Source organism: Euphorbia lathyris, chromosome 2 (genome assembly GCF_963576675.1).
Source record: "Euphorbia lathyris chromosome 2, ddEupLath1.1, whole genome shotgun sequence".
Lineage (NCBI taxonomy): Eukaryota > Viridiplantae > Streptophyta > Magnoliopsida > Malpighiales > Euphorbiaceae > Euphorbia > Euphorbia lathyris.
This window is the reverse complement of record NC_088911.1, coordinates 26014896-26029872: the sequence shown is the minus strand read 5'-3', so window position 1 is coordinate 26029872 and position 14977 is coordinate 26014896. Positions and strand designations below refer to the sequence as shown.

The following is a 14977-nucleotide window of genomic DNA, read 5'->3' as shown; positions in this document are numbered from 1 at the left end:
CGTTAGAAACTTATAATTTTTTACTCAACACACTAAAATGAAACAGTTTTATCATGCCAGAGGCCAAAAAAAAATTGCCCAGTCCTAACGGCCTGGACTTAAGAAAATTATCCCGAACCGCAGGGCTAAAATTAGTCCCCCCATATATGAAATCCTGGCTCCGCCATGGAAGGACTACATCTGTAGCTATAGTTGCTTCCATGATTCTTAAAAAAAAATGACATGATTTATTAGATCTCCACTACCTCCATAGTGACTGGAGGTAGGAATATGAAACCCGTGGACATTGGCTGGAATTGAATCTCATTGACAAAAGGTGTGCATGTGTCTGTGAGGGCCGAAGGTCCGGTGTATATGCCAGATTTCTCCAAAATTTCCTTCTTAAGGATTTCGTACATCTCTCTTTTACTGACGAACTTATCTTCATCCTCTTCTCTTGGTTTGTTTTTCTCACCATGTCTCCTATGGGTCGACCGAGGCCCATGAAGGAACCACCTCCTACTTTTACACTGTTCTTCTGAATGGTGTCTAGGCTTTTCTTTAGGAATTTCTGGTCATTCCCTTAGTCTGGAGGGACTTCTTGATCTGGAATATTTTCTCCTTGGTGATGGGATTCAGGTGTACTCTTGGGTGTTCGTGTTGATCGATGGTTGGATTCCCCTATGTTGTTGTAATTATTTTGCAGGGTCTCTTCAGTTTTCTTTTAGTTCAGTCATCTCTATTGCATGCATTGCCCTGATGTCGTCCATCTCTTGCTAGATGGCCCCCAAGTTTTGACATAATTGATTGGTGATTTCGTCTAGTAATCGTTGGTATTAGGGTTCTAACTGCTCATGTCGTCTAGGCTCAGGGATGAATTCTTCCATATTGTCACCGTGAATTTCTGATCGGATTTGATTTCCTTTTGCCATTGTTGTCTTTTTTCTGAAACTTGCGTGATTGTTTGTTCCACGCTCATCGCACCAATAATAATCGAGTATCTGAACTTGATATTGAATGTTCGAACCTCTTGTACAAATTTGACCTGTAAACCAAAGATTATTGTTTTATATTCTTTCAAAAGATAATCTAAAATAATAGTCCAAAATATTATTATGTGTCTTCAATATAGAGTATACTATAGTTAAAAAAGTTATTACTGAAACATCAATTGATATTAAAAAATATGGAATTATAATCTCAAATACAATAGTAAAATAAATGATTAAAATTTTTATGCATAAGATTAAGGTAGTGGAAGTTGAAAATTGAAGAGATTCAGTATTCGCATTGCCGATTATTTAAAAGTAATGAATGTTTGTGCATGACGTCAAAGCAATTGAATATTTATTGAATAGCCATAATTGAAATGCCACATATATGCATTGCACTGTATCATATTCAAATATTCCAATAACATAACGTGTATATATAGCGGTGCAGGAAGAGCATTGCCTGTTCATATACTAAAATTTAATCAATTAATAAAGTATATACTATTGATTCAAAAAAAATTAAAGTATATACTATTGTTTTTAGCTGCTTCAATTATTTAAAATTATCTCAAAGTATAATTTATCATTACATTAAGCTCTTAAATACGCTAAAGACTACTGAAGAAACAACTATTACTTTTTCAATGGAGTTCTGAGTGGTAACAGATTAAATTTGGGTTTGACTTTCATAAACTAACTTAAATTATGTTCTGACAAGATAATTAATTAAAAATGTCAAATAAATTGCATTTGCAGAAAGAATAATTGAACAAGTTAATTGAATAAATCAAAGCTTGGAGCGCCTGGTTCACCCCTCCCCGGTTAAAGAGGTCCAGTTAGTTGGTTGGAGGAAGCCCAGGGAAGGGGTTGTCAAGTTGAATACGGATGGCTCCTGCCTTAGTAATGGCAGAATTGCTGCTGGTGGAGTTCTTCGGGATTCTGGTGGCGCCTGGCTGGCTGGGTTTACCCATAACTTAGGTACGGGCTCCTCCTTTACTGCAGAGCTCTGGGGGATCTTGTCTGTCATTAAACTCGCCATTCGCATGGGTGTTAAAAGACTTTCGGTGGAGTCTGACAATTTGGAGGCTATCAACAGGATTTCGGATAGACATGCTGTTTGTCTTAAGAGTCAGAATCTCATTAAAGCCATCTTGAGGCTTCGTCCTGCCTTCGATTCTCTTACCTTCTCCCATATTTATAGGGAGCAAAACCGCGTGGCGGATCGCTTGGCAGCTGCTGGGCATGGGGGGATGTTAGGTGTTTCTACCCTTTCCGTTCCTCCTTCTTTTCTGTTACCTTCTCTTCTTGAGGATAGGATTGGGGTCAGTCTTCCTAGACTGATCCCGGGTTAGGTTTTTGTTTGTTTGTTTTTTTTTCTTCCCTTCTTACAAAAAAAAAAAAAAAAAAAAAAGAATAAATCAAAGCTTGTATAAAGCTTTATCTCTTATTAGAATAACCACGTTGCAATTAAGCTTTATCTCTTATTTTATTAGAGAACTCTTAATTAAATTAGGGTTAAGGTGCAAAAATACCCCTAACGTTTTGGGTTAGGAGCAATTTTAACCCTAACGTCTAAAATGGTGCAATTTTGCCCCTAACGTTGGAAGTCAGGAGCAATTTTACCCCTAACGTTAATAAATTGGGTCAATTTCAGACACTATTATAAAACACAGATATTTTTGTTCCTTATTCAGCACCAATTGCATAACAATTCGTTATGAAAAAAGGATTTCATGTTTTTTATAATTTAATAATAGAATTTGAGATTCATATTTATAAATTTGGTAAATTTTTTAAATTTATTTTGTCTAATTCATACAAAAAGACAGTATATTTTTTTTTATTTTTTTTCACATCGCAACGTATGTTTATGATTTGTTACTGATAAAATGACACACGTATGAAATATAGATGACGAGATTCATGACCGAGAAGACAGTTATATGAATTATTTCTCAAATTGACCCAATTTATTAACGTTAGAGGTAAAATTGCTCTTGGCTTCCAACGTTAGGGGTAAAATTGCACCATTTTAGATGTTAGGGATAAAATTGCTCATGGCCCAAAACGTTAGGGGTATTTTTGCACCTTAACCCATTAAATTAAGGTAAATAATTTATTATTTTTATATTTTTACATTAGTTTTTTTTTTGTATTTTTAAAAATATTTATACAGTATTTCAATTTTATTTTCGGATAACTCTTTAGTTTTTCTTTTAAAATCAATAATCAAATAAAATTTAAAATAACAAAAATACATTTTATCCTTATTTTTAATGAAAGAACATTTGCTTTTCTATTATTTTAGCTTAATAAAACTTGGTATTATTTCAAACAAAAAAGTAATTAATTAATTTACCAATTTTTATTATATGAAGGATTTACTATGCAAATATTTAAACGGACTCAAGCACAGGTTTGAGACTTACATTTTGGAATTGTGATTAATCTTAGTGTGAGAAGTTTTAGAACCACGAATTTGTATTACTTGTCACGTTTTTTCCATACTAAAATTATTTGAAAGAAAGAACGATCCATCCACACAATCTAAAAACAAAGTCTCACTGACTAGAGAGTATGTGTGGATGGTGTCGAACTGTATAGAGGAGAGGAAGAGAGTTTTCTTTGATTTAATTGATTTTTTTATTATGTCTAATCTAACTCTCCATTTATAGGCTAAGTATTCAAAAATTAAACAAAATTTCGTTATTGTTCAGATACTAATTATGATTTTCTGATTAAATTGAAATTTCTAATTAATTAATCAATTAATTAATAAGCTAAAATTAATTCAATTAGGATTTCTAATTATCTAATCTTTTAATTAGACAAATATCCGAATCCAGGATTCTCCGAACCCGATTTTGCTATCAGTGTACTTCTCAATTGTAATTTGTTATTCCCTCCATTCCACTTTATAAGTCATTCTAGCAAATTAGTTTTTTTTTTCCCAAATATAATTGTCGTTCTAATTTTTCAAGAATTTTTAGTTTAGTTTTCCGGTTCAAACTTTAAAATTTTGTCTTGGTCCATGTGTTGTTTAACATTCCAATTCTTATTCTCCAACCATTACATGATGGAGAATTATTTTTAGTTAACCAATATAAATTTATTAATTTGATTCTATATTAATTGTATTTCTTAATTTGTATAAAATACTCTAAAATGACTTATATAATGGAATGGAGGAAGTAATTACTTTCATTAAGATATATTATAATTTTTCTATGAATGAAACTATTAATTTCTTCTTAAAAAAACAGAGCAAGGTTGCCAAACCACCTAAATCTCTTTCGTGTAATTACTTATTTTAATTTGTTATATTTTTTACTGGAGCAAGGTTGCCAAACCATGCCAAACCACCGAATGTTTGAAATGGCTTAAATGATGAAATTTAGATTGCAGATGTTTTTCTACAGATTTGAATTTACGAAAAGTATATATTTTATTGTTGTTTTATATCTTTGATGAGTTTTTTTTATTGGTTCTTTATAATCGTTTTCATCGTTTTGTGGATTTTATATTGACTTTAGTATGTACTTGTGAACTTTTATTCATTACCGTTTGTACGTCTTCTTTTTTCATCTAATGAAAATATAAGCATTTTTCTAAAAAAAAATACTTATTTTAATTTCTCAATTATCCTATTCTGCACAATAATTTAAATTTAACCAATCAAAATTTTATAAAAATTTGAAAGTCAAAGATTGAGGTCCTATTGACCTGCAAATTGCAATAATAGATAGAGCTGTAATCATCGAACTGTCTCCACCGTGAGATCTCCTGGTTCTATATACATTTAATATTATAATTTCCCCACCAATACTGTATCATGATTTAATTAATTATACAACAGTTTATATTTTTGACCATTCAAATGTCAACTCAATTAATTAATTATTCAAATGTCAAATTCATTTTCCCTTGTATTAATTGGTCTCTACCATTAATTAAACTCACATAAATCTGCTTATTCGGATTATCCTGTTCTTCTAATATATAACTAGAACTAGAATAGAATCCTGATCTAACCATGGAATCTCTTGAAGTTCCATCCTTGTTTATCTGCCCTATTTCCCTTCAAATCATGAAAGATCCGGTCACTATTTCTACCGGCATGACCTTTGATAGAGAAAGCATTCAAAAATGGCTATTCTCTTACAAACACATAACATGTCCTCTCACAAAACAACCTTTGTCCGATTTCACTCTTATCCCGAATTCAAATCTTCTTCGTCTGATCGAGTCTTGGAAGATTCAAACTCCGTCTGAGGATCATCAACGACCTTGTAAGAACGATTCGGTGATCATCATCCTTGTTGAAGAGATGAAGAAGCAACCTCATTTACAGATGAACTCTCTCAAAAAGATCAAGACTTTATTAATCGGTAACAAGACTTTATCGATTTCAGATCGTGATGTTTTATTTTCGTCTATAGCATCTCTTATTCCCAAAGATGATTCATCGACGATGATCATCGATGAAACGGTGTCGTTGCTATGTTTACTAAAGCCATCTGATGAGACTTTGAAGATAGTTTCAGAAAACGGAAATGGAAATCTAATCAGGTCACTTTGTGCTATTATGATAAAGTATTTATATACGCAGATCAGAATTCAATCTGCTCTTCTTCTGAATTCGATTTTCGAAGTTGTCGACGGAGTTTTCAAGGAAGAACTGAAACCGGAATTATTTGAAACCATGACTGAGATATTAAAAGATCAAAACTCAAGAAAAGGAACTACGGCGGTTCTGAAAATTCTGATACAAGTTTTACCGATCGGAAGAAACAAGGAGAAGGCGATTAAAGGAGGATTAGTTCCGGTAGTAATTGAATTGCTAGCTGAGAGCAACAATGAAAGGAAGTGTAGTGAGATGATGGTGGTTGTGCTTGAAATAATCTGCCGGAAAGCTGAAGGGCGTGCGGCGTTTCTAGGTCATCCTATGGGTGTAGCGGCGGTTTCAGCGATGATTTTGAGGAATCCGGTGCAGTATAAAGCAATTGATTTGTTATTACAGATTGTTAGGGTTTGTAAGAGCAATGAGGTGGCACAGGAATTCATGGAAGTTGGAGCTGTTGCTAAGCTTTTGATGGTGATTCAGGGCGTATGTGATTTAAAGATTAAACTTAAAGCTTTAAAAATATTAGGGTTTCTTAAAGGAACATGGAAATATTCTCCTTGTCTTCCTTATTCCGTGTCAAATTTATCTATTTCAAATTAAAATTTATTTCTTGTTGTAATTTCTAAAACAAAATTCTTGTTAAGATGAATTCTTCTTTGTTTTCCCAGATTTTGTATATCAGAGATCATGTACGAATCTTACTGTAAGTAAGACTTTAATTGGAAGATGATTCGGCTAAAGAGTGTTTCACGAGTCTTGAAACTATCTAAGCATATTAATTACTAAAAAGAAGGTTCATATTGTCTGCTAAAAATGATTTGAAAAACCCAACTAATTAATGCTGTCTCTCATGATTATAAAATTTGAGTTCATAGAAGGAGTAGATGTTAGAAGAGTAGGTTGGAAGCTGATGAAAATAATGAAAAGAAGCAAAAGGATAAAACATAAGGCCAACTAGATATCAACTTTGTTTAATGAAAGATGCGAGGATAGTAAGTAGTTGTACTTGCTTTGAACTAATTAATTAAGTAGCTAGTTAATTTTTATCTTACTAACATTTATCCCCTAAGTCAACGTTGTTGTAGACAATACATGTATGTATGCATATATAGAGTTCAGACTTCAAAAACCATGATACTCTATTCCTAGAAAACATCTCTTATACGTGGATTAAAGTCACCTTTTGGATTAGGAAACTCACAGGAACTATCTGATCTGAAGTAATAAGGAATATCCCCTGAAAATGCTAACGGCATCTTTTGGCCACGTGTATCAATATCCACCGTTCGTCTTGGTATCAATACATTGGAAGAAGCAGACCTATTGGATTATAGGAGGCGGTTGCACAAAGGACAACTGTTACATAACTAGTGTGCACCACCTGACATCGTAGTAGTTTAAAGGTTTCAGAACCAACTGAATGCTTGTATGTGTTCATTGGGTCATTAGGGCACACTCCAAAGATTACAGCAGTCACCTCTGGGAGGTACTATATATAAATAAAGTGAGCGCCACTTAAAAGGTATATAAATATCACAATTACCAATATTCCCATTGTCTTCAACCCTCCTTGAACCTTTGCTAACTTAAGCAGCGGGTTCGTTGGACATCAACCCCTCTCTGACCAACTATTACCTCCACATATTGTACGACATCAATTGGTGCGATAAGTGTGGACCAACACGTCCTCCCATCGAGCAATGATTCCAATTACTGACTTAGTTCATAGAGTTACGACCAGTCGACCTCAAGGACTTATAATCCAGGAAGAAGGGGTGGCAGAATCTCAACAGGTCTCCCATGACCAACAACGTCGAGAACCCTTTAACCCTTAGTACTAGCCGTTCCTCGACAAGATTAGCAAGCAGTTTAGTCATAATCTAGTCAGCATTCAGCTAGATATGGATGGTGTCAGGCCGGAGCATACGATAAAGTTGGTTGAAATGAAATAAAAAATTGCGGGTGGTAGAGGAGGCCGTACAACAAGCTAATCGAGAGAATACTTGTGCAACATGCCATCATTCCCTCAAGCGTTTTGACCACTATATGAGGAGCCCATCCCCTGAGGGACATCGTTCCAAAACCCGTAGTGCATCTGTGGGCAGCCAAATACTCTTGTGCACTAAAAGCTCGTGTTTAGGCACAAGGGCGACCAATATAGAGACCTGATGCTAGAGATTTCAGGAAAGAGAGCTAAATGAGCCACAAAAACGTCGTCTAGTGAGGGACCGAATCAGAGACAAGAGAAAACCAATAGAGGAAGAGGATAACGAGGCCATTAGAAAGCGCAAAGTGTACAAAATTATCCGAAAGGAGTTACAAAATACAAAGACTAAGATTAGAGTTCAGACAGAGCCTCTAGAGATAACAGATACATGCACCCTATTATCTACAGAAATCAGGCATCAGTCTATGCCTAGGGGTTTCGTATCCCTGCCCTAAAAAAATATGGAGGAGAAGGGGATCCAACCACCCATGTCAAAAAAATTAGAAGAATCATGGAAGCTATGACGATAATTGATGTTGTCCTCTGCCACCTTTTCCAAACAACTCTGAAAGAGTCAGCAGCTCCTCTCTGGTATCTTTCGGAACTTTAACCAGATGGCCTCATCATTTGTTGAGCACATCAGCACATCCATCCCCGAAGGGAAGACGATGCAAGACTTGAATAGGGTGGTTCAGAATGAAGGAGAAACTCTGTCATAGTCTATTGAGCGTTTCCAGGCCCTGTCCATTCGGATAAAAGAGTTCAATGTTGGTGTACCCATAGACTATATGGCAGGAAACTACCGGAGCTTAAACTTATAATAAAGCATCATCATGTCTAGGCCCAGAGATTTCTGGGACTTGATGAAGAGGGCGAGAAGTTATACTCGTTGGGACGAGCATAAACTGAACCCTTTGTTGAAGGATCCTCTCGGTCGAACTAATGATAAAAGGTGGACGAAGGGAGAAAAGGACAGAGACCAATAAAAGAAACGAGAGCAAAGATACAAGCCTTTTGTCCTCTTTAACGCTCCTAGAAAGGAGGTTTTGTTTTGGGTAGAGAGGAATAAGATGCATATCCAATACATGAGTAAGTTGAAGAAGACGTCAGGGCGTAGCAACAGTACTTTCTGTGAGTTCCATAAGACTGAAGGCCATGATATAGAGAATTGTAGACAACTGATTGTCGAGCTGGAAAAGATGGCAGAAAGTGGTAAGTTGGACCACTTCCTCAAAAAGTATGGAGAAGGTTTTTGAATGGAGAAGAAGGTGGAGGAGAGAATGCTGAAAGGTGTCACTTAATGTGATCGCACGAAGATCGAGTCCTAAAAGTAAGAGGGAGATAGCCAGTCTAGAAAAGGTACATGAAACTCGATTGGACTTCCACTTCAGAAATCTCAAGAACAAACCGAACCAATGGCATGTTGATGATATTTTTTACCCAATTTCGGTCGCTTTCAGTCTTTTAGTAAATTTTTAGACAATATTAGGAAAAACTACAAAAACCACAAAATGCACATAAGTAAACATATTTCATGTAATTTTATAATTTGAATAATTACAATGCATACCAATTTGTAGGCTTTAATGATAAGATGATAACAAAAAAAAAGGAGAGTTAAAGTTCCTACAAAACACAAAAGTTTATATTAATGATAAAAAAAACTATATACAAAATGTAGTTAATTCATAGGAAATCAATATTTGTAAAATTAATATCTTAAGTTATGAGAATGATGGAAGAACCGATCTAAAGAATAAAGCTATTTAGGGTTTTTTAGAGCAAGAAGGAAGTGATGTAGAGTAAGAATACAATGATTTATAAGAAGAAAGTGTTTTTTACAAAAAAAAAAAAAAAACTTTCGAGATTATAGGCCTGAAGTGTTGAAGAAGAAGTTTTAGGTTGAAGGACTTTTTTCTTTCGTGTTCCATTTTCGCATTATGTTTTTTTTTTTTTGAAATGAGACATACAAAGGTGGGTGAGGGGGAGGGTTGGCTCATTATCAATTTAATTGTTATTTGGGATTACATACGTGTAAACCCTCAAGAGATCGAATCTTTGCATGATGTACAATCACAACAGTCTGTGACTCTAAGTCACGAACTGCATCAATAGCCTGGGACTTGAGTTCCATACACTGCTATTTCACTTATGAAAAAGCTCCAACAACTTACAAAAAAAATGCTTTCGGATTTTAAATTCTAGAAAAATCTTTCCGGTGGTTTAACTCCTGAAAAGCATAGAAGACTACCATGGACTCAAAAAATTTATTAAAAAAATGCCAATTGTTGTAAATATTTTGTTTCATTACAAGAAGCAAATCTTTAACCTTGTTATTCAGAGGGGCGGATTCATTCCCAATCAGCTTCATACTAGATTTATATCCTCGAGCATTTTGAAGCTTGAGTCTATTTTTTTCCTTGATTTTGAGTTTTGGATGCACAATTGGATTACTTCTCTTGCACTCAGCTTGAAATCCCTTGCAAGGATTAGCTAGTTCTAGATTCAGGGTCGTTACTGGGTCTGGGCAGGAGGGGCGCCTACCCAGAGCCCAAAGGAATGAAGGGTCCAAAAATAACTTTTTTATAAAACAAATATAGAAATTAAATTTCAAAAGATACAATAATAATAATCATATGTCTTAACAATCGTAGCATGCATCTACGATCAAATCAAGAAAGAAAGGGCCAAAAAAGTAATATTTTTATAAAACAAAATTTACAAAAATATTACTTTTAAACATATTGATATATAATAATATTGTATCTAGTAATGCTCGTGGATAATGTTTTGTATCGGTAACTGAGTGCTTAAAACGAAGTAAAATGTTTTTTTTCTATATCATATTGAATGTTTTTATTAAAAATTTTTTAATGAAAATGAAACTTGTATTGCATAATCAGGGCCGGCTCGGGACTACTTGAGGCCCTAGGCGAAATATAAAATATGAGCTCTTATATACAAGCAAAACTATATATAAAAATAAATAGATGTATTTAAGTATAATATCATCATCTCTTTATTTTCTATATTTCTAGACTCCTCCGTAACCATATCATTTTCTGGTTCATGTGATGTTGATGTAGTTTTTATCAAAAACTTATTAAGAGCCCCTTTTTGTGATTGTACGAATTCTTCAGCTCTTTTTTTCTTGTCTTTTTTCATAACCAGATTCATATTTTCTCTTCATTATAAATTGCAATTTTCAATTTAAATAAAGAAAATATACAAAAGTAACAAACAAAATATGGAAACTATAAAAAATATAGCAAAGTCACCTAAACAAAAATCAAAGGAAGTATTAAATGGGGAACAATAATTTTATACATGATAAGATGAATCGGTGAACAAAAATCAATCCAGATTAGAATAGTTGAGCAAAATTGTAAATGAGTATGAAGAAGAACTTGTAGAGAACCAGATTAGAATAATTGTAGTTAAACACAATTGTAAGTGAATATAAAGAAGAACTTGTAGTAGAGAAATTTAATTGTAAAGAACTCAATTTGTAAGGACTGATGCATATAAACACCTTGTCTTTTCAATTTTTTGAATGTTAGAAAACTGATAACAATTGAATATCTTTTCTTTTTCAAGTCTGTGATCAAACACAAAAAGAGGAGATTATGATCTACTTACTAGTATTTAGTCAATTGAGTGGGGCCTTTTTTATCCTTCCAAAATAATAAAATATGACAATATTTTATACTTTCCCGTCTCCACATTAAATGAAACTAACAAATTTTTTTTTAACTTAAAATCGTATATATGTAGCAAATTTATTCCAGCTCTCTTTTTTACCAATTAACCAAACTAACCTATATATTACTATAATAATGTATGTATGAAGCCCTAATTTTTAGGGGGCCCTAGGCAATTGCCTAGGTTGCCTAGAAGCCCAGCCGGCCCTGTGCATAATCATAATCATTTTGAATGGAAAAAGAGAAATATTTATGATAACATTGAGATATTATCCTGAGGACCAAAAGGGATATTCACCTAAAGAACGCCGCGTATTGATCCTCCAAAGAGATCCGACTGGCGGATCACCAAGGTCCCATCAAAAGAGACCCGTCAGCGAACCTATGAGGCGAATCTCCTTGAACACTCATTCGCCATTAGAACGGCTGGGCCAAACCGGCCATAAAGACCATTAATGAGCTATCAATTAGCTAACCGCCGGCTTAAAGGTAACTTGTAACCGCCATTAATGGAACATTAATGGAGACTTTCTAGTTACTGAAAGTTACAACTTTCTAGCTATATATAGCCTACGTCTCAGGCTATCAAGGTACACATTCACTTACCCTTTGTCAATTCAGTTTGCTCTCTTGTTCTTCCTTACTGACTTTGGCATCGGAGCTTCCCCCCGTCGAACCCAACGACGTCCCCACAGGGACGGAAGTTAATCAGAATTTCTCCGCGTGTCATCAATTGGTGCGGTGATCGTGGAATCCTTAATCAAATAAAGGGTTTCCATTCACGTTAGAAAGAATATGACAAATGGAGAGCAGAACCCCTCCTCAGGGGTTGAAACACCATTAATAACACCATCGAGTCAACCAGTAACTAGTGCTGGGCGCGCTGATTCAAATGCTCCCACTACACAAGCTGAAAGTAGTATGCCCCCGGATGCTTTCATCAACATGTGTGCAGAAGCAATAGGAGAGAAGTTTGGCTTTGAAACAGGTAATCGCCTACGATCATTCATGATCATCCCTCCGTTTTGGAGCATGGCGCCCACATCTACGATATCTTCTTGGCCCAAGATGACTCTAGGACCAAATGCCCTCAATTCTTCATTTCTCCAAGCTCACAATACAGAATCCATGGTAACTTCTATGGCGGTGTTTGGAGAACGACCAATCAATCGGGAATTATTCCCTGCTAGCGCAGGAGGAAGTCAAGGGAACGATCAAACTCTTCCTGGCGGATCTGCAAGCCGTGGGATAAATCTAGGCGGATCAGATATCCCAAGGCGACCACGGTCGAATCTCTCCTTGGGTGGATCAGAAGGGCGAAAACACAAAAAGCATAGAAAAGAGAAAAGTAGGCGGTCCGGATCACCTTCGCCCCGAAGACCGAGATCCTCCCGCCAAGGCAGATCACCCCCGTCTACTGGACGTAGACAGAGTAAAAGGCCCGTGGAGACACCACGTTCAAATGGGCCATTGCCACCACCACACCAAGGGAATGATGGGCACATTCCTTCAGGAGGCTCTAGAGGGGGTAGCGGTCAAGCTCCCCCGGGCGGACAGGGTGGAGGAGGTGCAAGTGGAGGAGGTGGATGTGGAAACGGAGGCGGACGTGGCAGCGGGGGCGGACGATCACCCTCGGATCCGTCTTCGGGATCCAGCTCTTCATCTTCTCCAAGCAGATCTCCACGGAGGGGCCGTCCAAGGGCGGGTCCGGAGAATTTTGACGACAGAGTTCGATCTGCAGTGCTCCGCATGAATGAGGAGAATGCCAGGCATAACCCATTCGCCAATAGAGATTCGCCCTTCACGGCTTGGATCGAGGCAGAGGAAACGGATAGGCATTTTAAAATACCTGATCTCCCTATATACACGGGTGCTGACAACCCAGAGGCCCACGCCAGAAAATACCGAATACTGATTCGCCTCAACTGTGCAACTGAACCAGTGCTATGCAAAATGTTTATCACCACGTTAGGAGGTCCCGCTTATGACTGGTTCCAATCTCTACCACCTGGCTCAATAGACAGTTGGGACCAACTAAGCAGAGAATTTTGTGCTAAATTCGCCGGTTGTATCCCGCCAGTGGTCAAGTCAAGGAAGCTTTTTGAATTAAAGCAGAAGGCGAACGAATCCCTTCGAGAGTATGTAAACACTTTCAACAAATTGTGTATACAAATTGTTGATGTGGATATCTCCATGGCAGTGGAATCTCTGGTAAAAAACACCACTTGTAAGAGTTTACAGGAGGATCTAATTCGAAAGAAGCCCAGCAGCATGGCAGAATTGATGGAGCGCTGCAAAGACTTTATGGAGGTAGATGACATTCGTCGTGAATCACCATCTCCGCCTAGAAGGAACAAAGGCGAATCTCGCCATCGGGATAGAGAAAAGGACAAGCACCAGGATTCCTCCTCTAGAAGCCGACGAAGGGGTTCTAAGAACAAATCGGCATTTGTCACCTCCTTCACACCTCTCAATGCTTCTAAAAGTGAAGTGCTTATGTGGATCGAGAACAGTCAACACAAACGGAGCATTTCATACCCCGAACCAAAAGGGGGGGAGTACACCAATACTGGTAAAAATCCTAAAAATTATTGTAAATATTACAGGAAAAATGGCCATGACACAGATGCATGCTGGGAGTTAGCTCGAGAAATAGAGCGTCTCATTGAGAGGGGCAAATTGGATCGGTTCATCCAAAATGATGGCAAGAAGGGAGATGGTGATAGATCCAGAGATGACCCAAAGAAGAAAGGAAAGGGGACCATCAATGTCATAGCAGGTGGACCTGGGTACCAACCAGTACTGAAAAAGGCAAAGACCACCGCTCTTGACAGGGCATCGTTGAATCGCCCCTTTGCAGATGTAGGTCCAGAGATCTCTCCTCATGCAGATGCCTTGGTCATTACTATGATGGTGAAAGGCTGGGAGATGAAAAGAGTGATGATCGATACTGGGAGCTCGTGCAATGTCATCACAAGAGGAGCTTTCGCCAAACTCATGGTTGATCCAATCCAAGTAGAACCAACCGTAGTGGATATCCTGGGGGTGACAGGACATACCATCCAGACAAAAGGCCAGGTAACACTGGATTGTGAGTTAGCAGATGAGGATCAGGTCTGGAAAGGCGATCTGGAATTTTCTATCTTGGATGGTCAGTTGGCCTACAATATTATCCTCGAACGGCCCTTTATCTCCGAAGCAGCAGCCCTTATCTCCATACGCCGCTTAACTCTTTACATCCCCACGGCCAAGGGAGGTGTAATGATCAGAGGGAGCCAAAAGGTGGCTCAGGAGACGTATTCGGCATCACTAATGATTCGCCCCCAATCTAAGGACGAAGATGAAGAGGAACTCGTCACAATGGCCTTGGGCGAGATAGAAATGTACCTCATGGCGGATGAAAAGCAGGTGCGAATGGCTAAAGGGCTCAAAGGTGAAGTTAAAGAAGCAATCGCCAAGGTTCTCCATAAAGCGGAAGACGTCTTTGCCTGGAAAGATGAGATCCTCCCAGGGATCAGTCCAGACGTGATCACTCACAAACTTAACATCGACAAAGATGCAGTTCCCGTAGCTCAGAAACGGAGAAACCATGGCCTTGAAAGACAGAAGGTGATAGAGGAAGAGATCACCAAGCTCCAACGGGCGGATGCCATTGAAGAGGTAGTTTATACACAATGGTTGGCGAACGTCG

At 37.2% G+C, this 14977-nt stretch overlaps 1 protein-coding gene across 1 annotated transcript; it reads left to right on the top strand.

Annotated features, from left to right (window-relative positions):
* Positions 1–4954: 4954 nt before the first annotated feature.
* Positions 4955–6261, top strand: LOC136220300 (E3 ubiquitin-protein ligase PUB23-like). The gene has a single exon (XM_066008108.1). The coding sequence runs from the start codon at positions 5008–5010 to the stop codon at positions 6196–6198; it is 1191 nt and encodes a 396-aa protein (XP_065864180.1). The 5' UTR covers positions 4955–5007; the 3' UTR covers positions 6199–6261.
* The last annotated feature ends 8716 nt before the right edge of the window (positions 6262–14977 follow it).

What these genes read in the sequence shown, in the direction of transcription:
- LOC136220300 (XM_066008108.1), top strand. Translation starts at nt 5,008, where the DNA reads ATGGAATCTCTTGAAGTTCCATCCTTGTTTATCTGCCCTATTTCCCTT.